The following is a 24,578-nucleotide window of genomic DNA, read 5'->3' as shown; positions in this document are numbered from 1 at the left end:
CCAGGCTGAGGCTGCTCTTGTCTGCACAGTAAAGGAGTGTTTTTGGGTTTGCTGTATAGTAAACAATACCATGACATGCAACGCAAATGATGCTTTAAGAACATACATTAACATCAGGAGGACTATGCATATAGTTTATGAAGAAAATGATGAAAGAAGCTGGGAGTTGTGCTGACTTGCAGAAGCCCTTCCACATTGATGAAATCCAGGGAGATGAGGAGGCAGAGCTACCTTGGGAAAGATGCAGCTGACAAACCTTTGTAACAACCCGGCAGTGTTTTGCCTTTCACAGTAAAAAAAATGCAAAAAAATGACATCAAAGTCAGTAAGGCCTTGTGGGCTGGTGGATCCTGAAGTGCAGAGGGCTGTGATACCTGGAACCTGGGTCTGATCTGTACCTGGGCACTGGGTGGATGCTGGCAGGGATTGCCCTCGCCCACAGCTGGCAGGGATTGCCCTCACCCACAGCTGGCAGGGATTGGCAGGGATTGCCCTCACCCACAGCTGGCAGGGATTGTCCTCACTCACAGCTGGCAGGGATTGCCCTCACCCACAGCTGGCAGGGATTGGCAGGGATTGCCCTCACCCAGAGCTGGGCACAGCCCCCCCAGATAATAAATGGGGCAGGGGCTCTGTGCCTCCGTGTGTTTCTGTGTGCTGTGAGGAGCAGCTCATCTCCTGGCGCCCAGGTAAGCCCACGGGGGCAGCGTTTGGTGCTGTGATGCTCAGCCTGGGGAGCATGCCGTGCTTTAGCTGGCTTGGGGCTGTCCAGGGGCGAGGGTTGATGTGTCCATCCATTCTGGCTTCCCATGCCAGACCTCCCGTGTTTGTTCCTCGGTCCCTGCGGGGCTGCAGCCTGCAGGAGAGCCTGTCTGCTGTGCTGTTGCTGCCCCTCACCAGGGGTTCTGATGGGGCTTGTTGGCATTGCTTGATGAGAATCTGCAGGGCTGTTCTCTGGAGGGGGCAGTGGAAGGTGGCGGTACCTGGGCTCAGTCCCGTGGCTCTGCCCTGGGAAATGCCCTTTGCCTGGTGAGCTGCAGAGGGTTTGCTCGGCTCTGCCAGGCCTGGCTGCCTCCCTCAGGCCAGCAGCAGCTCGTGGCATCTCCCCTGCATCTGCCGTGCTGTGCCAGCTTTGTCACCAAGCTGCAGCAGCTGCTGGGGAAACGAGGGCTCCCAGGGCTTTGGGTTTGGAGCGGTTTGGTTTGTTAAAAGGAAAAACCCAGAGAGTTCCATGGAGAGAAACGATGCTGTTGCCATGCATGGGGAGCCAGATGGAAGTGCAGGTGTTTGGGTTGTGCCCTCTGAGTGCTGCAGTTGAGCTGAGTCTGGGTGTGCTGGGGCAGAGCCTGGGCACTGCCCTGTGCCTTGCTGGGTGTCCCTGGCCCTGCTGCTCTGACCCGGTCTCTGCTGCATCCTTGCCTTCACCAGGGCTGAGGGCAGAGCTGCTGCTGGTGAGCGTGTGCTTCCACTGAACCCATTGATTGGACTTGCCAGATTCAGTGTAATGCTGCTGAGATTCCTGGTTTTCTTCTTACCAGCCACTTTTTAAACAGTTTACAGGAAAAAAATGTCTTAGAGGGCTTTTCCATCCAGGCATTACCATACAGCACATCTTCTTTTGTTCACTGCTTACACCACATTAACACTTATTTGAAACTTTCCCTTTTTTTACCTTCTCTAAGGCAATCGTTCACAGGTTGGTACATCTGGTGGTTGTTGATGTAATAGTGACAAATTTCTTTGCTTGAAATGTTTTTAAATCCCATCATTTTAATACATCAAGTCAACCGCTCCTGTGATTGTCCCTGACTCTTCTGATTTTGAAAAGGGAAATTCAAATCCAGCAAATCGGATTAGCAGGGCATTGAGGAAGTGCACCAGGGAGCAAACCAGGATGGTCCAGAAGGAATTTGCAAACTGCTCACTGTGAGTCTTGAATGTAAAAGTTCCCTCTTTGAAGTTAGCAATTTTCTCTGAAAGGTGGTGGATCTTCACCTCTGAGGAGAAGAGAATCATGATGAGGCAGCCACAGGAACCTGGAAGGGAGGGGGAGATGCTCGTTACCTCAGAATCCCTCAGCTGTGCTGCAGCCCAGTGCCACAGGGAGAATGTTTGTATGGCCACACAGCTTTAACGGGGATTATTTTCAGAATCCAAGCCAATGGCTATTGAAATGGGTAAGCTTTTCTAATTGAGTTTGGCTCAGGACCAGGAATATTTAGCATGGCTGCTTTAGTGCCCTGAGCTAGTGAGGTGCCTGTGTTCATGTTCAGCTTTAAGTTGCTCATTGTCCTGTTGAGCATAACGGAGCTGTCTGCGTGCCTGAACGTAAACTTGTACTGAAGTCCTTTGTGAAATTGTGGTTGTAATGTGTAACACCTTGTGAGGTCGGGGTAAACCTGCCTGTCAGCCCAGGGAGCAGGTGTGTGGCTGCTTTCCCTGCATGGCAGTGCTGCTGCTGCTCTCCTGTCCTCGGCAAGGCTGTGCTGCTCTGGGTGCTGGCCCCGCTCACGTTGTCTCGACCCCTCCTGTTGTGGAACCAGCTGCATCACTGTCACATTTCGGTTGTTTTCTCCCCCCTTTCCTGCTCTGGGTGTGTGTGGGATGTCAGCGATGCCACCCCAGCTCTGGGTCCCTGCCATGGCTCCTGCAGCTGCCTGCCCATTCCCATCCTGCCACCCCCCTTGTGGGGGATTTTTCCAGTTTATCTCCTAGCTTCACTTTGGAAAACACGTGTTTTGACGTGGCAGAGCCCCCGCCTTCCTGCCTGGCTTGCTTTTGCCCACTGAGAGGCCAAGCAGGCCCGGTTCAAGCTGCCCCTGTGCTGAGCAGCGGGTGCTGCTGGCAGTGCCAGCCCAGCCTGGCACTCACAGGAGATGAAGCTCCACAGGTACAGCCCCACGGGGCCGTGCAGCGTCTCGTAGGGGCTGCCAAAGGCATTGAACATGAAGAACCCTGCTCCCACCAGGGCAAAGACAATCAGCACTGTGCAGAACAGAATGACGCTGACATGGATACTTGCAGGGATAATTCTGAGCAAATCTGGAAAAACTGAAAACAAAACAAACACAACATTAGTATACACATTAGGCAAAGTTGTCTCTGATGTCAGGCTGGGGGTTCCTGCTTGTTTGTGATATTTGTTTTGATCCTGCTCTTCTAAATGCAACCAGATGTAATAATTCGCTAGAAATGGTTTTTCATGGATGTTTGGAGGCAGAAAAATTCTGTGGAACTCAGAGGCATAGACTGGCCAGGAGGGAGAGAGACCAACTCCAGGAAAAGCCTCTCCTCCCCTTCCTGAGGGTGCTCTTTGCTCCTTAATGTGACAGCATTTTTGGGGACAATGCAGGAAGCTGTGTTTGGGGAGGCAGGTCTGGCACAAGGTGTCACTGAGGTCTCTTCCAGGGCCAGTGTTAGGGGCTGATCTCCCTTGGCTGAAGGCTCAGCCATCCCCTGTTCTCTGGGAGTGGGACAATAAATATTTCTTTATTTTATTTAGACTTCTTTCATTCGTGTTCATGAGGTCCCGCAAAGGGTTGTGACATGGGAAAGGAAACTGTGCTGTGATTGTGGATGCACAAATTCAGGAATAATTTACTCTAAATATTTTTGTGCAACTTTTAAGCTACTGTTTCAAATTGCGGTCCCGTTTGTCTAGGACACAGAGATAGACATTCAGAGAGCAAGAGAGAATGATTTTTAAAAATTCCTGTCTGTTTGGCAAAAAAGAGGTGTTTTGGAAGGAACTGTGAAATATACTTCACTGTTCCTGATCTATGGGGGCATGACTAAAGTGAGGTAATAATGCCTGGTGCTGTTTTGCTGTAATGTGTGCAGAGTAAAGCAGCCTCACGTCAATCACTCCTCTGTGTAAAGTCTGTACCAGCAAACTGCTCTGCAGCTCCATGCAGCAGCACAGGGCAGCAGGTAATGGGCTATCAAATCCGATTATCCCCCTGACTAAATGAAAGGGAAATTAATGAAATAAATGTCTCGGGAGGCTGGGCCAGGCCCAGTGCGAGGTGCTGCCTGTGGGATGGCCAGGGCAATCCCAGCACAAAGCCAGGCCAGGCTGGTGGGGAACGCGCTGGGAGCTGCCCAGAGAAGGACGGGGGTGCTGGGGGTGAGCAGCCCCCGTGCTTGGGCCAGGGGCTCTGGACCCAGAACCTGCCCTGAGCTCAGACCCTGCCCTGGGCTCAGCCCCCCGTGCCTGGGCCAGGGGCTCTGGAGCCAGACCCTGCCCTGGGCTCAGCCCCCTGTGCCTGGGCCAGGGGCTCTGGACCCGGATCCTGCCCTGGGCTCAGCCCCCCGTGCTTGGGCCAGGGGCTCTGGACCCAGACCCTGCCCTGGGCTCAGCCCCCCGTGCCTGGGCCGGGGGCTCTGGACCCGGACCCTGCCCTGGGCTGGGCCACAGCGTGAGCAGCAGGACAGGGGGATTCATTCTGCCCCTCTGCCCTGCTCAGGGGGCTCCCTCTGCAGAGCTGCCCCCAATGCCCAAACGCAGAGCAGAGTGAGCCCTAAGGGGCCAGGCTGGGAGAGCTGGGGGCGCTCAGCCTGAGGCCTCAGAGCCCCTTCCAGCGTTCCCTCTGCAGGATTCCTACAGGGAATAGTTCCTGTGACACTATCTGATGCTTTGGGAAAACATGCAAAACTGTGTATTTAATAATGCAATTTTTAATGGTTTGTTTTAAGAAAACAAGTTATGGCATGGTATTAAATCCTCCCTTGGGCACCTGCGTCTACAGCTGGTTCTGTTAGTAACATTTTCTATGCGATTTATCTGGAAAACTTAATTCCAGAAGCAATGTTATCTTGAAAGTAAAACATTCCTCATGGTCCTGAATGAACCCATGTGTGCTGTGCATGGCAGAGACCTTTAGAAAATGAACCACTGACCTAGAAACTGATGGGAATGAGTGGGAACAAATGGAGCAGAAGTTTTCCCCAGCTGAACTGGGTTTGCTGGCAGAGCAAATTCATATTACAATTAAAAGAGATACAGTGGTCAGAGGGGAGCACTTAATGGGAACAAGCACAGAGCTAAATCACGTAGCCTATTTTCCATGTCTGTTCTCCTCAGACGTGCTGCAGTGCAGTGAGTGCATTGAGCTGTGGCTGTGTATTTTATAAGTTTGTCCTGTTTTCTGGAATGCTCCTGGTAAGCTTTTGGAGGTGATGGGAGGGGAGCAGGAGCAGCACCTTGTCCCAGGGCTCTCGGGGGGAATGCTCCTGACCCCTCGCAGCTGTCACTGACCCACCCTGAGTGTCAGCCCCACAGCTGGGCCAGCCCTGGGTCACAGCTGTCACCTACAGCAACCCAAACCCTTGGGAGGGCACAGACCCCTTTGAAAATACAGCCACGGTGCAATAACACTGGAATGGCACACGAAGCAATCAACAGGGAACTGCAGTGGTACGAACAGACTAGTGAAGGAATTCAGAGAGAGCAAATTCTAGTACTATATCAAATTAGCTCGGTTTACTATTTTTGGAAAATATTATATAGGAAATAATTTCTAGTACCTAGTCTGGCAACCTTCCCTTGCACTAAATCACGGATGTGAGCAGTTTACATGTGCTGTTGTAGCAGAATCATTGTGATCTGTGTGCTGTGGTAACTTCAGGGGAGCTATTGTACACACAGCAACTGGCTTTTACTGCCTGCTCTGCCTGCTGCTGGATACTATTGTGTCTCACTTCATAATTTTCTCATTGATCTTCTTATCCTCGTAGATTAATATGTTATGAATGTAAAGTGAAACCATTAGTAATACTTTGACACTCAGTGTCAGGTACCAAGTCAGCCAGCATTCCCCAGACAGCCTCCCCAGCCCTTCTTCCCATTAGTGCCACGGAGCACAACTTTTGGGATGCTGCTTTCTCAATAGCAGCCAGTGCCCCAGCTCTTTCCTGAGGTTCTTGCTGGTTTAGCTCATTCTTTTTGGCAGCACAGAGGTAATGTTGTAATGCCGGCACACATGACAGAGATTAATTGAACCCCCAAAATATTCTTTTAGAAGAAATATCATAGATCTCTTGGGATGCGGCTACCGGTGTACCGGCAGTAATAGACCCTTGAAGGCATCAGGCAGGCTGTATCAGTGCCATAGAACAAGTTACTGGCCCTGCCGATCGGCGCGCTAAAGGGCTCGGTGTCGGAGCGAGGGGCAGCCCGATCGATGGATGGACGGATCGACGGCCCGCGGTACTCACATGAGAAGTGCAGCGGTCTGCCGCCGAGCCCGCACTGCCGCACCCGCTGCCCGGAGAAGAGCCCGTACTGGATGGCGCCGATGAACTTGTGCAGCTCGGGGCCGCTGGCGTTGACGAGCAGCGCTCCGGTGCTGCAGAGGATGGAGCCCCGGACCCAGAGCTGGCTGCCCACGGCCGCCGCCGCGCCCAGCGCGCAGCCCAGGCTCAGCAGCCCGGCCGTGCAGAACAGCAGCTTCTTCTGCGGCGCCGGCATGCTTGGCTGCGGCCGCGGGACGGGCTGCGAGCGCCGCTGCGGCTCCCGAGCGCCCCGAGCCCGGACAGACCCGAGCGGGAGCCCCGGCCCAGCCCCGACGCTCAGAGCCCCGGCACCCGGCCAGACCCGGTGCTCAGAGCCCCGGGCGGGAGCCGCAGTGCCCGGCCAGCCCCGGCCCAGCCCCGATGCCCAGAGAGCCCCGGCCAGCCCCAGCCCTGGCTGGAGGATGCTCTAAGGGCTCCCTTTCCCCGTGCCCTTCTGTACAGCTTGCAGACGTTGCAGTGCATCCCCTGTCACTTGATAGCGAGGGTTTAGGATGACAGATCTCTGTAATTTGATGAGTGCTCTCTCGTCCCAGCCCCCGGGCAGTGGATGAGTTGGGGGTTCAGAGACGAGCTTGGCTGCTCTATTTGATTGTCTGCTCTCCATAAAGGAAGTTTCCAGAGGGCTTATTTTTGCAGGTTTTTTTTTCTAAAGCCAGTAATGCCATGGTGATCTCTTGTATATTTTGGTTGTTGTTTTGTTTTCTTGGTTTTGGGATTTGTTTTTCTTTTTCTCAATCTGGGTGCATTTCTTTTTTTGCTGTTTTTTAAGGTAATGCCCAGCACCCTGCCAAGCCAGGAGGCCCCAGTTCAGTATCCAGTTGCATTTGGGCACTTTCTTGCACTCACTTTCCGTGTCAGGGTGTTCTCTGCCAGGGACAGTGTGTCTGTTATGTACACTGCAGTGTGCAGAATGCTCAGCAAACTGTTCAGTCCAGGTTTCAAATATACACAAATAGGTTTTCTCTTACAGCTTGACAGAAGGCCCAGCCCACCCTGAGCTCAGGAACGCACAGCTCCTGTGTCTCATGTCCTGCTGCCGCTGGCTGCCTCAGCAAGCACAGGGTCTGGGTTTTCTCTGAATCACACCAGCTGGCTGGTATGCACACAGGTGGCTCAAGAATTTTATATCATCTGGGCTTAAAGACTGAGTCTAGTTAACTATGGAGGTGCAGAGTGCTTGATGGATGGTGCCTGGGTGCCTGTGCATTTTGACATTTGAACTTCCAAAGCACCAGAGAATGGTTTGGGTTGGAAGGGACCTTAAATATCATCCAGTTCCATCCTCCTGCCGTGGTCAGGGAACCCACACAGCCACCTCAGCAGCGCAGGTTCGGGTGTCACCTGCGAGGCAGGCTGTGGTGAGCGCCGGGCAGCCCTGCCTTGGCCGGGGCAGGGGTGTCCCGGAGCCCGGGCAGGGGTGTCCCGGAGCCCGGGCAGGGGTGTCCCGGAGCCCGGGCAGGTTCCCGGATCCCGGGCAGGTTCCCGGGGCTGCCCAGCCGCCCCACGGCCGCTGGATGTCGGGCGCGCCCCGCTCTTTGCGCCGCGGGGATGTCACCACGTGCGGTGCTGCTTGTCTTCTTTTTGTCTCCTGCTTCCTTCCCCTTCATAAACTTCTGCTTTTCCCTGGCAGAGGAGGCTGTAAGTCACGAGGCTGTGCGCGCTGTTTTCAGCCGGCAGCTCACGTAAGCCTGTAAGGATTTTTGTTTTGTAAATAGCATGTCCACTGCTAGGACATCTGCCTAGTGACATTGTTATTGTTGTTAGAAATGTTCTTTGAAGGACAGCTGTCCGCTGCCTGTGTTTTGATGTGAGCCCAAGTGAAGCATGTTTGGAACCTATTTCCTGTCTGTTTTTCCAGTTTTGGTACTTGGTTTGAGCCTTTACCCTGGATGACACGTGTTTTAGTGGTGGTTGGCAGTGCTGTCCCGATGGTTTGGTGTGATGCTCTCAGGAGCCTTTTCCACCCGGGACGATTCTGTGATTCTGTCCCAGCTGGCTCCTGTGTGGCTTCCATACAGGTTTCCATACAGGCACGGGCTGCCAGCAGGCTGTGTGCAACCCAAACCCAGCACTTGCTGTGGCTGACAGAGGCTCAGCTCCTTGTTCATGAGGTTTCAGTAATGATAGCAACTGTTGAACTGTTCTGGTGGCCCATAAAGATGTAACTTCACAATGAACACAGGGACAGGGCTGCTCCTGGTGAATGTGGCCATGTGCACTGAGCAAGGATAGGACCTCTCATTCCTGGTTCTCTCTGACTTGTGTGGGTTCCTCGGGAGATTTGCCTGAGTAGGAGGATTCAAAATCTAGAAACCTATTCTGTGTCATAAAGCAGTAAATTCACTTTCTTTTTAGATAGTGTTGCAGAGAAAACTACTGACCTTATTTCTGGCCACAAGTATTTTCCATGTGACATTTCCTTGACTCAAATCATCTCCTGTGCACAGCTCCAGAATGATTTTCACAGTGGTGGTTATGGTCAAGGTGTAAATCCAGTAAACAGTCTGTATTGCTACTGTACAGTTTTCAGTTGGAATAAATTTTATTACACCATATTCTTGGAACACGTGCGACTCACCTGCAGCCCCAGCTGGGCAAGGAGTTGATTTGGGCAGAAACAGAGTCCTCAAAATTGTGATCTGGAGAATGCAGTAGTGACTTTCTCATGTCTGTAACAACTCCTCTGTGAGTTCACCTGTCATTTTCCTAGGGCTTAAACCCACTCAAATTTCCCCTAACATGTGAACTATGCGTATTTTATTATCCATCATAGTCTGTCACAGGTACCACCTTGGAAGGGAACTGAGAGTGAATGGCTTTTTCACCTCTTTAATCCATTTTAAGATGTTTAGAATGGTTGGTGAAACCTGAACTTGCCAGTCTCCTGTGTAGCAAAATACAGCCTGGTTAAGCACAGCTCAAAATACCCCTCAGCAGTGGGGGGATCCCTGGTAATGCAGCTTGGTAGAGGATTTTCCAGCCAGTGTGCAGGAGTGAATGTGATGTGACAGAAGGGAGTGATTGATGTTTTAAAGGATTGATGTGGAATTTCTTGAAATCACTATTAGAATCCTGGAACTCCATGGATATTTATGTACTTATGTCTCTGCTTTTAAGGCTTAGGGATGTGTACTTGTATTTAGTCTTGTTTCTGATGCTGTCTTTGAAGTCCATCTGAATTCTTATGATGCCAAGAAATGTTTTTCACTTTAGAGTGAAAAAGTCCTGTTTTAAATGTGGTTCTCAGGAATGGGGCTTGTGACAAGTGTAGAGAGTTGATATTTGTCTTTCTGAGGTCACATTTCTGGAAATGACACAGACAAACTAAACTCCCCACCCTGCTGTGGGAAAGGAGCTCTGATGAGTCTTGGAGTCACAGAGCTTCAATTTAACATTTGTAATTACATTTGTGAGGGACCCAAATCTGAGTGTGCTGGGCTGCCTGACAGGAAAGAGAGACAAGATGAGCAAAATAATATCTGCAGATTCAGTCTGTTTTCCCAAGCACTGAGAAAGTGGAGCATTGAGAAAGTGGAGCATGTTCTGAGCAGTCTTGTAATAGTTTTAATAATGCAGTTAGCATTACTTTGGTTGCTCAAATTGCTTAGTTACCTGTCTGGGTGTTTTCATCCTTAACTGTTCCAGCAAATCCAACACCAGGTTCCTGCTCATCTAAAGGAGTCAAAGTGCAGAATCTCTCTGGAATGTAAAAATTTATTCTGTGACTTGAATAACTGACAGTGACCTTGAGAGGAGCACATGGCTTCAAGCCTGCTTTCCTTGTGACCTTGCTGCTGCTCTCTGGGGCAGCAGTTTGAGCCCCTCTGGTGAGGGGTCTGCACTTGCCCAGGCCAGACCAGCTGCAGCGCAAGACCCCAGGTCAGACACACCCAGAGCCTGGTTATTCTGAGAGACCAATGCATTCTGAGTGTGTGTACAGGTGGTGCTGGAAGGGAGGAACCCTGAGCTACGGCCTTTGTGACACAGGAAGCCTTTGCGTGGCTCCACATTTGTTATTTCCAGTTAAGAGTGAAATGACATGTTTGATGGTCAGACCTTGCAGCTTCTCCTGTCCCAGCTGCTGCCGGGGCCCTGAGTTCCAGAACCCAGAGGGAATGGCTCTGGCCGTGCCCAGCGAAAGTCTGCATCAGTGGAGAGCAGAGTCTTTGTTCTGCATTGTCTTCAGAAATGTGCAGCATCCCTGTTCTGTTGGTAGCTGACTGATCTCACCACGGCAGTGGTGGTGCCATCGTGTTGCTTTATTTGGGCAAGCAAAAGGCATTTCCCCTCCTCTCTCCAGCCCCTGCCCTGGCTGTGTGTGTCTGTGCGCAGCAGCCTCGCTCAGCACAAACCCATGTTCTACTCTTCTGAGCTGGGGCACCTGTGAGGTGTGTGTGTGTGTGCAGCCTCGCTCAGCACAAACCCGGGTTCTGTTCTCCTCAGAAGGGCAGCTGGGACACCTGTGGGGCAGGAGCTTCCATGCCCTTGGGTCTGTGATTCCCAGCCACTCTGGGGAAGTGCTCCCTTGCTGAGGGAGCTGCGCTGGGCTCCAGCCCCTGTGATGGCCACTGCTCTCTGAAGCTTCCATTGATTCCTGGGCAAAGAAGGAAAAGCACATCTCTTTAGTTTGCAGGTTGGTGTTTTGAAGTATTTTGAAGTCTTCAGAGATGGTGGCCAGCTTAGGAGGGACAAGTGAGATCAGCAGAGCACACAAGGAAAAAGGACTGGATATAATCACATTACATCCCATTACTGCTCTGTAAATGCGGGGTTCTAAACACATATGGTGTTTCTTTAGAATGTCAGAAATAAAATGGAGCTTTTGGGGAGTTTTTCAACCATGCCTATCTGACAGATAACATCTTTAGAAGTCGGGGGTGTTTTGTTTGCTGTAATGTGTCAGTGTGATGCAAGTCACAGCCTGGAAACAGACAGAGGAGGGCTGGAGGAATGAGTGTGTAAATCCTGTGGTGAGTGGGCTGGAGGCTCTGTGGGTACTGCTCCTCTTGCTCACAAAGCACATCACCCTTCACTGATTTTATGAGGCAACTTTGTCATCAGGTAAAATCTTGATTTGACTATCAGCAGTATGAAAACTGGGGACATGAAAACTTTCTCTCTTTGGCTTCCAGCTTATATTTCATATGAGAACATTGCAAAGAAAGCAAATGTGTGCAAGTGACAGCGATGTGTGCACTGGGAGCCCAAGCCACAGCTCACTGGGCTTTTCCTCCTGCAGGGCTGCAGGCTGTTGGGTCAGACCAGCTCTGGGCTGTGGGGGTGAGGGGGATTCTCTGTCCTGCCCTGCACAGGCAGCCCCAAACCATCAGCCCGTGGTGATGCTGCTCTGTGAGGGAGCTCTGGGAAGCACAGGGCCATGGCCGTGTTCCATCTGTAATTTACACAGACAAGAGAACTCCTTTTGTATTCACAGTGGTCCTGGAAGTTGCTTTCCCATCAATAAGCCAAATTGATTAAATAAAACACCTTAGAACTAACCAAACTAGTTAATAGGAAAAGCACGTCACTCTAGAGTGAGTCTGGACTCGATGCAGAGGTAAGAGAGTGTGGTGGCCTCAGATGCAAATGCTGGGGATATTGTGTGCATTTGTGTATAGAAATATAGTGAATCTGAAATCCTGGATGAAAAGAAATGATGGATACTTACGCTTTTTATCTTCCTTTTACAATTCACTTGAATTTTCTGCAATAACCTGCTGTTAGCTTTTCTTGTATTCATTGAGACAGCAGCAGGGATAGACAGTGGAACTTGGCAAGAAGAGGAAATTTATTTATGAAGCCTTGCAGGTGTGGTGTAAGCAGATACAATAATTTTTAATCAGTACAGTTTAAAATCCCTTTTTGGAGTAAATAATGCCCTCTGAAATGCTTTTTGGTTAGTCTTGTCAAATCAGCTTTGCAGCTGAAGAGCTGCTGTTTGCTAATTTCTTCACTTGATAGCACCAAGTCCTTTAATATCAAAAATGCACAATATTTAACTTAGTAAAGGCGAGTCCAGGTGTCTGCCATAAATAATTCCAAGGTATATTTGAGTCTGAATGTGTATTCTCACGCGTTGCTGATGCCTGGTGGGTCAGCACTGTTCTTTGGGCTGTTGGTGAGGGCATCTCTGGAGGCTGTGAGTGCTCAGGGCACGGTGTGAGCAGTCACTCAGCCAGAGGTGTTCCTTGGTGATGTTTCCCACCTGCCTGGGCTCATGGCTCCTCAGGAGTGCTGTCAGCAGTGTTGCCACAGCTGCAGTCCCCCAGCAGCTGCTGGTGCTGCAGGTGTGCTCTGCTCTGCTGCTGTTTCACGGGCAGGGCTGCAGGGCTGCCCTGGGCTCTGTTGCTGTTTCACGGGCAGGGCTGCAGGGCTGCCCTGGGCTCTCCTGCTGTTTCACGGGCTGGGCTGCAGCTCTGCCCTTGGTTCTGCTGCTGTTTCACGGGCAGGGCTGCAGCTCTGCCCTGGGCTCTGCTGCTGTTTCACGGGCAGGGCTGCAGCTCTGCCCTTGGCTCTCCTGCTGTTTCACGGGCCGGGCTGCAGGGCTGCCCTGGGCTCTGCTGTGCCATCTCTGTGGCCGTGAGCGCCTTTGTCTCCTTAGGGGCCGCGAAGGCCTCGGTGAATTTCAGCCGGAAGGCCTTGGACAGGTGGTAGTAGAGCAGGGGGTCGAGGCAGAGGTTGCAGACGGCGAGGAGCAGCGTGGCCTCCTTGGCCTTGAAGAGGGCGCGGCGCAGGGGGCAGGCGGCGCTGGCGCGGGCCTGGCTCAGCGTGTAGGGGATGCGCACGGCGTGGTAGGGCACGAAGCACAGCAGGTAGGCCCCGGTCACCAGCAACACGTGCGCCAGCGCCCGCCGCGCGCGCCCGCCGCGCTCCCCGCTCCGCCCGTGCCGCCGCAGCTGCCGCACCGCCACGCAGTTGGACACCAGCACCACCGCCGAGGAGTTCAGGAAGATGGCTGTGCAGATGAAGTTGGTGAACACGTGCCAGTCCCTCCCGAATTGGGTTTTGAGGTCGATGCAGCCGACGCCCGGGCGCTCCTCAATGTGCCGGATGGGAATGGCCATGTTGGGCACGGTGATGAGCAGGAGCATGGCCCACACCACCGCGCACAGCGTCTTGGCAAAGCCCGGCTCCTGCACGCGGTACATCTTGGAGCTGTGCATCAGCTGCAGGCAGCGATCCATGCTCACGAATCCCAGAAATACGATTGACAAATACATGTTCAGGTAGATGAAGCAGGCCGTGACTTGGCAGTGGAATATTCTCAGACTCCAGGATGCGATTCCTAGGTCAACAATAATCTTCACTGGCAGTGTCAAAGTCAGCAGGAAATCTGCAGTGAGGAGGTTGATCAAGTAGATGCTCATGCACTTCTGTTTCTGTTCCTTCTGTGTGAATGCCCACAGTGCAAAACAGCTTCCAATAATTCCCATAAGAAAAATCAAGTAGTAAAAATAGGTAAAGGGTTCCATTTCTTCATAGAGATGACATTCAGAAATGTTGCTTGACATTGTAAACTCCTTGTGTGAGTTAGTTTTGCTGACAGGAGGTATCACAGACCTACAAAAGAACCAAAAGGTCATCAATGCCATCAGCCTTTCCTCAGCAACAGTAGCTATTCTCTTAGAATTTTGCTTAATTCTAAAAAAAAAAAAAAATACAGTTTGGAAGAAATATTTTTCTCTCTCTTCATGGTGCTTCCCAAATATTCAGGAGAGTTTTGTTCTCATGCTGGAAGAATCAGGAGTGTATTAGGATTTGTTTCTGAAAGAATAGCAGCAGCATTTCCACTACAGCAGCTTTTCTGGCAGTGTTTGCTCCAACACCCTCCTCCAGCCAGAATGCTAGAGAAAAAGGTTTGGATCTATTTAAGCATCTGGTTAATAACAATCATACAGAAACATCATAACCTTTGAAAAAAAAAGGTTTCCAGGTTCTATCATAACCTGGAAAAAAAAAGTAGTATTTGCAGCATCCCCTTTCTGTAAAATGCATTGGGAGTTCAGAGGGAATGCACTGTCCAACCAATATACAGATATATCAGATGGGTGAGCAAATGGTCCCCATCAGCCCTAAGGGGAGAGCAAACTGCTCTCCATTCCTGCTTGAGCAGAGAGCTCGTATTTTTGTGAAGCCTTTAGGAAAAGCACATTTTGAAAGAAGCAGATAATAAATAATTTTGCTCACTTCTTTTGTAGGCTTCAGTAGAAAAGGAAAGTAGAAAATTTTGTTCCTAATTTAACTAAATACCGCTCAAAGACAGAGGGGTTTTTGTTTGTTTGCTGCTCTGCATCAGCCTGCTGCAGAGAGCGGCTGTGGGAAAGGCTGTTCCTTTCAATTTCTTGGAACCAGCATATTTCTGCCTTCAGTGGCATCAGACTGCAACACCCTATTTCTATGTATTGCACAGAATATTTTATACAACATAAGAGAACTACTGCTGGCGCAATTTAATCTGTTAAATTGTATCCAGATTTGCATAGTTTGTAAAGCAAAATGACTGCAGGTACTCGGGTGGTTTAAGATGTTGGAGAAAGCAGCCTGGCCCCTGCAGCTGGCTCTGTGCAGGTGTCCCTGTGCTGGGAAGGGGCTGAAGTGGCTCTGGGTGAGGGCAGCAGTGCTGCTGGTGGCGGGGCTGGGGCACAGGGCAGCCCAGCTTCTCCCCGTGCCCCGTGGGCAGGGGTACCCAGCTGTGAGCAGTGCCAGGGCCTTGCCAAAAGCTGAGCCCGACCTCTGACAGCTGGATTTTGGGCTGTCCATCCACGGAGATCTAAACAGGCTGTAACAGACAGAGACTGAAGCCACTTACCTGTGCTGGTGGCCGGGGGTGTCCTGAGCATGGTCTGCAGAGTTCTGGTGTCCCCGAGGGCTGCTCTGCAGGGCTGGTGTGTGACCTGCTGCCCAGGCTGGTGTGTGACCTGCTGCCCAGCTGCTCTCCTCTCCCAGGCTGGTGTGTGACCTGCTGCCCAGGCTGCTCTGCCGGGCCCAGATGGGGCTGTGGTTTCCAGAGGGGCTGATTGACGCAGTTAAACCCAGATTCAAGCAGCTGAATCACGTGGGGATTACCCAGAAGAGCAGTGACAGAAAGCAATAAGGGCTCACGGAACAGCCCAGAGCCCTCGCTTTCCTGTTCTGGGGGAGAGGTGTGGGGGCTGTATCTGTGTGGCATCAGCCCCTTTGCTTCTGTTTTCGTCAGTCTGGAGCTCTCCTTTCCCCCTTCCCCACGGGTATCTCACATTAGAAATCTGCCTGAAATCAGGACTTTGCAATGGAGCTGTTCCTCAAGGTTCTGGGGATCTCATGGCGTTTGTTTTAGAGTTTCACCTTAGCTGGCAGGTCTGAAGACACCTTGGGGTTCTGCTGATTGCAATGAACATTCTAAATATTTGGATATTTTCCAAGGACTATTAAAATAACATGGCACATTAGGGAAGTCAGGGAAATCTTTATTTTTTGTTTGGTTGGTTTGGGAAACCGTGAGAAAAGCTTTGACCTGTGCTCTGGGTGAGGTACTGACAGCAATACTGAAACTCCAGCTGGTGGCCCTTGGTTGTAATTGAGAATCCACAGGAATTTACAAACCCTGCACCAGAGTTGTGTGGAGGAACAGATGAAGAATGTCTGGTTCTAGGTTTAGTCATGAACTGAAAGTTCAGACCATATTTGTCAAAATGTTTGCAAAGCTTAATAATTGGAATGATCCCGTGTCCAGCTGCAAGCAAACATGGACTCATTGTGTAGTGTTCTGCTCATGCAAAGCTGATTTCCTATACTCGTAGGGGTTTTCTGAGCCCAAACTGCAGCACTGGCAGTTGTTTCTGGCTGTGTGTCTCTGTCAGTCAGTCTGCCCTTTTCTGCAGAGTCAGTTTACAGAGCAGGGAACTTTTCCAGGCCTAAAAAGACAAAGTGATGGTTCAGTGAACCTTTACAGTGTAATGGTCTGCCCTTCCTGCAGAAGTGTTCCAGGAAGAGAGCAGATCTTGGAATGTGAGCAGCTGGCTTGGGCTGTCTGACCCCAGCCTGATGGTGCTGGGAAAGCACCGAATTTGTAAAAAATGTTCACCCTTGGATCTGTTTGGACTAAAACAAAAAGCAGTGGCAGAAAGATATTTATGTTCCTATAGCTTCTTTATTAAGTAAAATGAAGACATTCAGCTCCAGAGCCACTCTCAGAAAGCTTTAGTGATACTTTAGGCCCTGGTATGTTTTTCCTGTACAACAATAAAATCAATTTTAAAAAAGCTGCTCTGAAAAATAAAGCTGTAACAGAGATTATTTTTGTATAGAGCAGGTTGGTGGCTTTCAGCTGTTATCTTGGTACAGACAGAAATGCTTTGTTGCTGTGTAAAAATCACGGAAAACCAGCAAACCTTTCTTTCTGGATTTAAATGTACCAGAGTTTTTACACAGCTGTACTTGAAGGTTCCCAGACGGCTCCGTGGTGCTCTTGCCTCCTGCTGCACCAGCACTGAGGGAGTGGCTGCAGTTTGGTGTGGGGATGTTTCTGTTCATGCAAGTCCAGAGAAGCATATTGCTGTGGCTTTGGGTCTGTTGGATGGTCCTGTCAGAGACCCAGGGCCTGGAGCTCCAGGGTGGGCTGTTCCAGGCTCTGCCCTCTGTGTTCCTGAGATCCAGGTGGGTCGTGTCACACCCCGATGCCATCAGGGCATCAGCTGGAACAGCACACAGTGAATATATTGCCACATGCAATACTGGGTTTAGGCAGGGCAGTAGCACCTGGTGTTTTGCTGAGCCCCTCTCCTGCTTGCTGCTGGTTGTCCTGTGCTCTTGTTTCTCTGTTTCTTCTCTGTTCATGAATAATTTCCTGAAATGTGTGTTATTGTGGAGACACGAACCTACACTATGTTTATGCTTTCCCCAAGCGTATTCGATCTTCTGGATTTAGAAATTTCAACCTCGCTTGAAGCTTTCATCTTGAGGTGCAGTTTTTGATACAGCTTTTCTCTAAAGGGGAGGCAGAGGAAAAAATAAATAATGGGGTCAAGGCAGACGTTTGCTGCAGACAGCATCAGAGTGAACTCCTTGGCGTAGAACAGCGATTTTTGGGACTGGCAGGTGAACTGGGAGCTGGTCTGGCTCAAGGTGTATGGGGTCCTGCAGAGGTGGTAGGGCACAAAGCAAATGACAAACACAAACATGATGGTGAATATGTTCCGGCTGGTTTTTCTCTTGGCTGTATCTGAGTTCCTCTGGAATTTTTTGTAGGAGCTGTATATTTTTTTGGATATAGAAGTGTAAAATACGATTAGCAGGAAAAAAACAATCCAGAAAATCCCTGTGCAAATATAAGTTGTTGCCTTGTGCCACTGTCTGCCAAGCTCGCTTTTAAGACCTATACATTTTGTGGAGTAACTGTCCTTAGTGATTTCATTGGTTAAAATCATGTTTGGAAATGACATAATCATTAGTAACAGCCATATGATTGCAGAGACCACCTTGCTGTAGTTCACTGTGTGGACGAAGGAGGTGAACAAAGGCTTGACGATTTTGTAGTACCTGTCGAAGCCTATGAGGCCGAAGAAGGTGATCCCGATGTACATGTTCATGTAGAACACGACGGCCGAGTACCTGCACACGAACAGGCTGAGCTGGGCAGGGGCAAGCCCCGAGTCAGCGAGGATTTTGAAGGGGAACGTCAGGCTCATCAGGAGGTCGGCCACGGCGATGTTCTTGAGATAGACGATGAAGCTCTTAGTGCTGGGCACGTAGAGGAAGAGCCAGGCTGCCAGGGCGTTGAGCGAGAGCCCGGCGAGGAAGATGAGGCAGTAGAGCAGCGGGATGACCGTGGTGGTGACCACCGTGCTGTGGCTGCAGTTGTTGCCCGAGGGGCTGCTGCTGGAGTTGAGCATCTTGCAGTATCCTCATTCCTGGAAGCAGAAAAGGAGAGTCTGAGCAGGGCAGGGTGGTGCTGGGCTTTCTGCTGACTGCTCTGAGTGTTCTGCCCTCAATGCCATGCAGGCTCAGTGTGCCCCTCACAAACAGCCACGTTCCACAGCTCAGCACTGCAGCAGGGAATGGAGAGCGTTCTCTGAGCAGGGCCATCTCACCTTCTGGTGATGCTCCAGGTTGTTGCTTTGAGCAGAGGACGCATTTCCCTCTCTGTTTGACTTTAACCCCTTACCTTCCAGCCCAGGGCTGCCCCTTTCCTGCAGGCAGGAGCCCCTGTGCTGGGAGCTGGGACTGACCCATGGCAATCTGGTGACTCAGGGTTAATGAGATGTGTTTTTTAAATGTTAAATGTGGATTTTTAACATTGATTTGCCATGAAACATGAGGGATGTGAATATTCCTGGTCAAAGTGTTCTGTACAAGCTCCTGTTAGTCAAGGCTGGAGATACCCAGCTATGGCAATATACCCCAGTGTTCCCTTCCAAGGAACTTGCATGTGCAGCTGGCAGAGCTCACTTCAAAATTCCAGCAGCCCAGCAGCGTGTCTGTGTTAGTTTGTGATGTGGGAGTTTGAGCTGGCTTCTCAAGTCAGTCAGATTTACATTTTAAAGAATCTCCAAGAAGAAATCACATCTGCTGTCTGCTTTTCTTTGCCAGAATGTTTGTGGGGGTGGATTATCCTCTGTGGGGAGGGCAGAACAAATATAGATATAAATATAATGCTGCTGTATTTGGCAAGTGAAACCCTGGGCAACTGGAAAATATGCGCCTTGGAGCTGGGAAAAAAACCCACCTTGTCTTGTAGAAAATAACAAATTTCCTTTTATCCCCATTCTGAGTCGGTAACTGATGTCTCTGTGGAGTGGGTTGGAGCCTGAATGCAAGCTTGCAATAGCTAGAAATTGACATTTTTTCTCAAATAGGTAAAATGGTCTCCTTTGGTGTGTTTGTTTCCTGTACCTCTTGCAGAAGGTGTGAAGGCTGATCAGCTCAGGTGTGCTCTGGAGTGTGGGGTGGGAGTGTTGCCCTGAGACACCCAAAGCCTGCACTGAACCTTGTCCTGGTCACTATCCTGACAGAGCAGCAGCTTTCCTCCTTTGCCATCAAGGCATTTGGTTTTGTTTGGCTGGGGTTCTAAACGATAAAGGTGGTTTGGAGAGTAGGTATTAAACTACCACATGTACAGGTGTGTTAGAGCTGGGAGGTTATGAGGGTAGAGCTTGGGGTGATACTGCTGAAATCAGAAGCATCTTCTGGAAAGGCACTAATAGCAAATGGCATTTTAAATTAAATAGCAACACACTGTATTTAGAAACTGTTCTCTCCTGCTGTGTCCCTGCTCCCTTTCTCCCTCCAGGCTGTCTCTGCAGGACCCTCTCTCTGCACATGGTGCATTAAGAACTTGCTCCTTCTCTGCAGGGTTTTCTACAGCCAAGAACCCCCAGGTGGGTCTGTCTGTGCTTGGATTTGGGGGTGTATTAAATTGTTTAGAAGTTCACAAAGTGTGTTTTGTGCTGAGGCATCATACAACAAAGGATTATTTCAGAACTGTGTGACTGCAGATGTGGACACCAAATCTTTTTGACGTCCACTGTGTCTGCGCAGCACAGAGGACACCCTAGATGAGTTTTACATCTGAAACCAGCAGATTGATCATCTGTGTGTCACTGAGAGGGGGCCACAGGCCAGGCCAGGCTCTGTCTATCCTTCCCTGTCGTTGGCACGTCCTCACCTCCCCTCAGCTGCCTGCTGTGGCACTTTGCTGAGGGTCTGGAGCGCTGCCCATCCCCAGGCACGGGGCTGTGCTCTTGCTGGGACACCTGTGGGGGACACAGACACAGCCCTGTGTCCTGGCAGAGCACACCTGTGCTGCTGGGGGGCTCCCACGGCACACGGGGGGGTGTCAGTGCCAGCATTTGGGAGGGGGGCACACAGAGTGTGTCAGTGCCATTTGGGACAGGTGGCACCCAGAGTGTGTCAGTGCTATTTGGGACAGGTGTCACACAGAGTGTGTTAGTGCCAGCATTTGGGACAGGTGTCACACAGAGTGTGTCAGTGCCAGCATTTGGGACAGGTGTCACACAGAGTGTGTTAGTGCCAGCATTTGGGAGGGGGGCACACAGAGTGTGTCAGTGCCAGCATTTGGGACAGGTGTCACACAGAGTGTGTCAGTGCTATTTGGGACAGGTGTCACACAGAGTGTGTTAGTGCCATTTGGGACAGGTGGCACACAGAGTGTGTCAGTGCCAGCATTTGGGACAGGTGTCACACAGAGTGTGTCAGTGCCATTTGGGACAGGTGTCACACAGAGTGTGTCAGTGCCAGCATTTGGGAGGGGGGCACACAGAGTGTGTCAGTGCCATTTGGGACAGGTGGCACACAGAGTGTGTCAGTGCCAGCATTTGGGAGGGGGGCACACAGAGTGTGTCAGTGCCAGCATTTGGGACAGGTGTCACACAGAGTGTGTCAGTGCCAGCATTTGGGACAGGTGGCACCCAGAGTGTGTTAGGGCCATTTGGGATAGGTGTCACACAGAGTGTGTCAGTGCCAGCATTTGGGAGGGTGTCACACAGTGTGTCAGTGCCATTTGGGAGGAGGATGTCACACAGAGTGTGTTAGTGCCATTTGGGATAGGTGGCACACAGCCTTTCGTACTCAAGCAGCTGTTCTTGTTTGAATGCTTGGGCCAGCATAAAGTACATCGATTCTCTGCGAATAATGTCAGCTAGTTGTGCAAAACCAGCAAACTTGATTCACCATATGGCCAAGATGGATTGGGTAAAGTATAAAAAAGTTCTGAACTTTCTCAGTGTGTAAATCATGTTGTCTTGGCACAACACACCAAAGGGAAGCTGCATAAACCATTAGAAGAGCTCTGTCCCTTCTGAGGTCAGGCTTGTGCTGTCCCCTGTGACTCTTCCACAGTAGCATTAAGGCAATTCTTGACTTCTGTGACATGGCTGTCAAGTTTCAAAGTTCACCCTGCTTTACTGAACATAAGAATAATATTTATAAGTTGTTTTTTAATTTATTTACCCTGGCCTTACCAGAAGTTGTGTTGTTCCAAGTACACATTTTAGCTATTTATGGAAACGAATGCAGCTGTTTAATAAATATTAATACAGTTACTGGGTCAGGAAATGGTGACAGCGGTCACTATTGCCAGAAGTGTTTTTGAACTGCAAAATGGAGTTAATCAGGGGAGGCAATCAGGGTGGATGGTACCTCTGATGTTAGGAGGAAGCTGCAGGAGGAAGAGGCACCACACACACCACAGCCATCGCAAGTTGTGCTGAGTGTGCTAAAAGAAAAACCTTATTTTAAGATTTTCTCTCTGATGTGGTCGGAATGTTGGTGCTGTGGAACTTGCAGTGCTGTCCGTGCTGTGCAATGCAGTGGAAGGCAGCTGTGGGTGAGGCTCAGGAGTGTGCTGGGCACTGCCCGGGGCTGGCACTGCCCGGGGGGAGCCTCCTCCCCAGACCCCAGGGCATCTCCCAGCCTGGTGTGGCCAGGGCTGCTCTGAGCCTGCCCTGTGTGCCCAGAGAGGAGCCCAGCCCGGGGCTGTGCCAGGGGGGCACGCAGGGCTCCAGCTGCAATGGCTGCTCTGCTCTGCAGGGCACTGCTCACCGCGCCTGTGGCTGGGGCACTGGACTTGTGAGTTTGCCAAGAGACTGAAATTTTGTTATTTACTGTTCTTATTATGACATTTGTCATAGGGCAATGTCTGGGCTTTAATACTTAAGAGAATAAAAGAATGCAAAATAATGGGATATTTTAGCCTCTGGAAATGGTGTGTTGGGTGGTAGCTGTTCTTGTTTGGTGTAGAATGTAGCGGAGGAAAACGGGACGAATGCTGGAATTAGGATGGCAGAAAAAACCAAAGGCATTCCTGTTGCAGGAGGCAGTGAGGGAGGATCTGCTGTGGGGAAAGTGGGATGAGTTAGGAGGGCAGAAGGAACGGGTGGCATTCCCATTGCAGTAAGGGAGGACCTGCCGTGGGTCAGGCAGTGCCCCTCTGTGCTGCAGGCAGCAGTGCAGGGCTCAGGGCAGCAGTGCAGGGCTCAGGGCAGCAGTAACCACCGCTGTCTCTCACCCGTGCCCACCAGCTGCTGCTGTCTGGGCCCCTTGGGTGTGCTGTGCAAGGACAGAGCACACCCAGAGCCGTGCCTGTCCCCAGCTGCTCCCTGTGGCAGGGCTGAGAACAGAGTGTGTGTCCCGTGCTGTGGCCCTGGTGACACGCGTGGGCTCTGTCTGCACTGCTGGCAGAAATGGGAAGGAGGGACAGGTGGGACTGCCTCCGTGCATGTTAGCAGGACGTCCCCCTTGTGATCCCAAAGGCCAAATGCAGAGTGCTGTGGTGAGGAGGGGCAGAGGGTGGGATGGTGTCCCCGCAGTGTGACATCAGGGAGAGGATCTGTGATGTTCTCCTGGCACCTGCAGAGCTGCTGGAGCTCTCAAGGACACAGGCACAGAGCCAGCAGGTGCACAGAGAGGAGGAGATAAGGTTCTGCATTTCCATTACAGCATGGCTCCTCTGGGTGCAGCGTCAGGACACCTCAAGGGCAGAACTGTACTTCTGTCTGGCAAAACTGCCAGGGACTGTTTCATTTCTTCTTCCTGTCCAGCAGCCTCTGTGCTCTCTGGTATCTGAAATTTAACAGCTTTGTCTTCCTCATCAGCTGAATTTTTCATTCTCTTTTTATGTCTGACTTTTAGACAAGAGTATGCACTATTCTGAGCACACTTTTAACCTTAAAAGATTGTAGACTGACGTATTCGTGCAAACCCTGATACTCAGATGGAAACTTGGACAATGCCTTGAGCTCTTCGCATACAGCATAATTTTCAGAACTAATTCAAATACTCAGTTTTTAAAATTAAGTCTCAAAATTCCTCCCCTGAGAGCCTTCCTATCTCGCATCAGTTTTCATACTGGAATTAGGGAGTGGTGGATGTGAGAGGAAATGTTAGGTCAGGTAAGAGTTGCTTAACAAGGTAATAATAACAATGACAACAACAATAATAATAATAATAATAATAATAGATTGTAATGAAGGAAAATAACAAGGAGAGAGATAAACCCCAAGAAAAACAAGTGGGTCAGCTTTCCTGGCATGCCCTTCTGCACTGGCAGGGCATGAGAAGCTGCACCTGACTTGGTGCAAGCCCTGCTTATCAACAGCTAAACCATCAGGGTTCATCAGAGAACCATTGCTTTCATCCCAAACCCAAACACATTTCTGTACCAGCTACTGGGAGAAAATTAACTTTATCCCAGCTAAAACCAGAGCCCTGCATCAATAAAGCATTTTAATGATTATTAGTTACATTTGTCCTAAAACTGGGTTTTTAAAGAAGTAAAAGGTGGCTCAAGAAAGTTTTTCCCTTTAATATTATATTTTAATGGTAGTATTTGTCATTCAAATATTTTAAATTCAATTTTCTGATGTTTTAAACTATGAGTTTCATATAGTTACATTTTCTCAGCCATAAATGAAAACAAAACTAGTTTCTTAAGAAAAATATCTTTTTAAGGCAGACAAGAAGAATCCTTGCCTGCAGGTTCTCTGTCTGCTGGCACAGCTGGAGCCTGCTCCATGGCTGAAACAGTAGTTTCTGTACCGGTTTCGTTAGTTAGTTAGTTAGTTAGTTAGAGCTGCTCGTTTGTGTTATTAGTTGTTAGTGGTTGGCAGAACGCGCGGACGCTCGCCTTATTTGCCAATTTAAACAGTAAAATTGCGGTGGCGGTTACTCAAAAACACGCGAGGGTGTTGGAGCGCGTTTGCAGGGGACGGGAGCGGGTGCTGGAGGCAGCGTCTCACCTGGGCAGCGGAGCGGGGCGGCTGCGCGGTGCCTCCGGTGCTGCGGTGCCTCCGGTGCTGCGCCGCTCCGAGAGCTCCGGCCGGGGCGGAGAGGGGATCGGCGGAGCCGCCCCGGGGATGGATCGGTCAGGAGATCGGCCGGGGATGGATCGGTTAGAGAGCCGCTCCGGGGATGGATCGGTCAGAAGGATCGGTCGGGGAGCCGCTCCGGGGATGGATCGGTCAGGAGATCGGCCGGGGATGGATCGGTCAGAGAGCCGCTCCGGAGATGGATCGGTCGGAAGGATCGGTCGGGGAGCCGCTCCGGGGATGGATCGGTCAGGAGATCGGCCGGGGAACTCCGGGGATGGATCGATCAGGGAGCCGCTCCGGGGATGGATGGGTCGGGGAGCCGCTCCGGGCGCGGATCAGCCTCGGAGCCGGTGCCGGTCCAGCCGTGCGGAGCCGCTCCCGGGAGCCTCTGCCGCTCCTGCCCGCCCGCCGTGCCCGCGCCCCGCCGCTGCCCCAGCGCAGCCTGCGAGGATTGCGGAGCAAAAGGGGAAGGGCTGGCGA

At 50.8% G+C, this 24,578-nt stretch overlaps 3 protein-coding genes across 3 annotated transcripts; all 3 read right to left on the bottom strand.

The window, feature by feature from the left end:
• Positions 1 to 76: 76 nt before the first annotated feature.
• On the bottom strand, positions 77 to 6,469 carry CLRN1 (clarin 1). Its single transcript, XM_063166451.1, has 3 exons — positions 6,217 to 6,469; positions 2,872 to 3,051; positions 77 to 2,036 (listed from the first exon to the last, which is right to left on the bottom strand). The coding sequence occupies exons 1-3, from the start codon at positions 6,467 to 6,469 to the stop codon at positions 1,771 to 1,773; spliced, it is 699 nt and encodes a 232-aa protein (XP_063022521.1). The 3' UTR covers positions 77 to 1,770.
• A 5,595-nt stretch (positions 6,470 to 12,064) lies between these two features.
• On the bottom strand, positions 12,065 to 16,305 carry GPR171 (G protein-coupled receptor 171). The gene is made up of 3 exons (XM_063167493.1): positions 15,254 to 16,305; positions 15,104 to 15,212; positions 12,065 to 13,854 (listed from the first exon to the last, which is right to left on the bottom strand). Exon 3 carries the CDS (start codon positions 13,803 to 13,805, stop codon positions 12,777 to 12,779), a length of 1,029 nt encoding a protein of 342 aa, XP_063023563.1. The 5' UTR covers positions 13,806 to 13,854; positions 15,104 to 15,212; positions 15,254 to 16,305; the 3' UTR covers positions 12,065 to 12,776.
• Positions 16,306 to 16,403: 98 nt separating this feature from the next.
• Positions 16,404 to 24,227, bottom strand: P2RY14 (purinergic receptor P2Y14). Its single transcript, XM_063167494.1, has 2 exons — positions 24,027 to 24,227; positions 16,404 to 18,182 (listed from the first exon to the last, which is right to left on the bottom strand). The coding sequence occupies exon 2, from the start codon at positions 18,162 to 18,164 to the stop codon at positions 17,151 to 17,153; it is 1,014 nt and encodes a 337-aa protein (XP_063023564.1). The 5' UTR covers positions 18,165 to 18,182; positions 24,027 to 24,227; the 3' UTR covers positions 16,404 to 17,150.
• Between the last annotated feature and the right edge of the window lie 351 nt (positions 24,228 to 24,578).

This window comes from Melospiza melodia, chromosome 12, assembly GCF_035770615.1.
Source record: "Melospiza melodia melodia isolate bMelMel2 chromosome 12, bMelMel2.pri, whole genome shotgun sequence".
Lineage (NCBI taxonomy): Eukaryota > Metazoa > Chordata > Aves > Passeriformes > Passerellidae > Melospiza > Melospiza melodia.
Note: the sequence above shows the minus strand (reverse complement) of the source record. Positions and strands in the feature narration are given on the sequence as shown.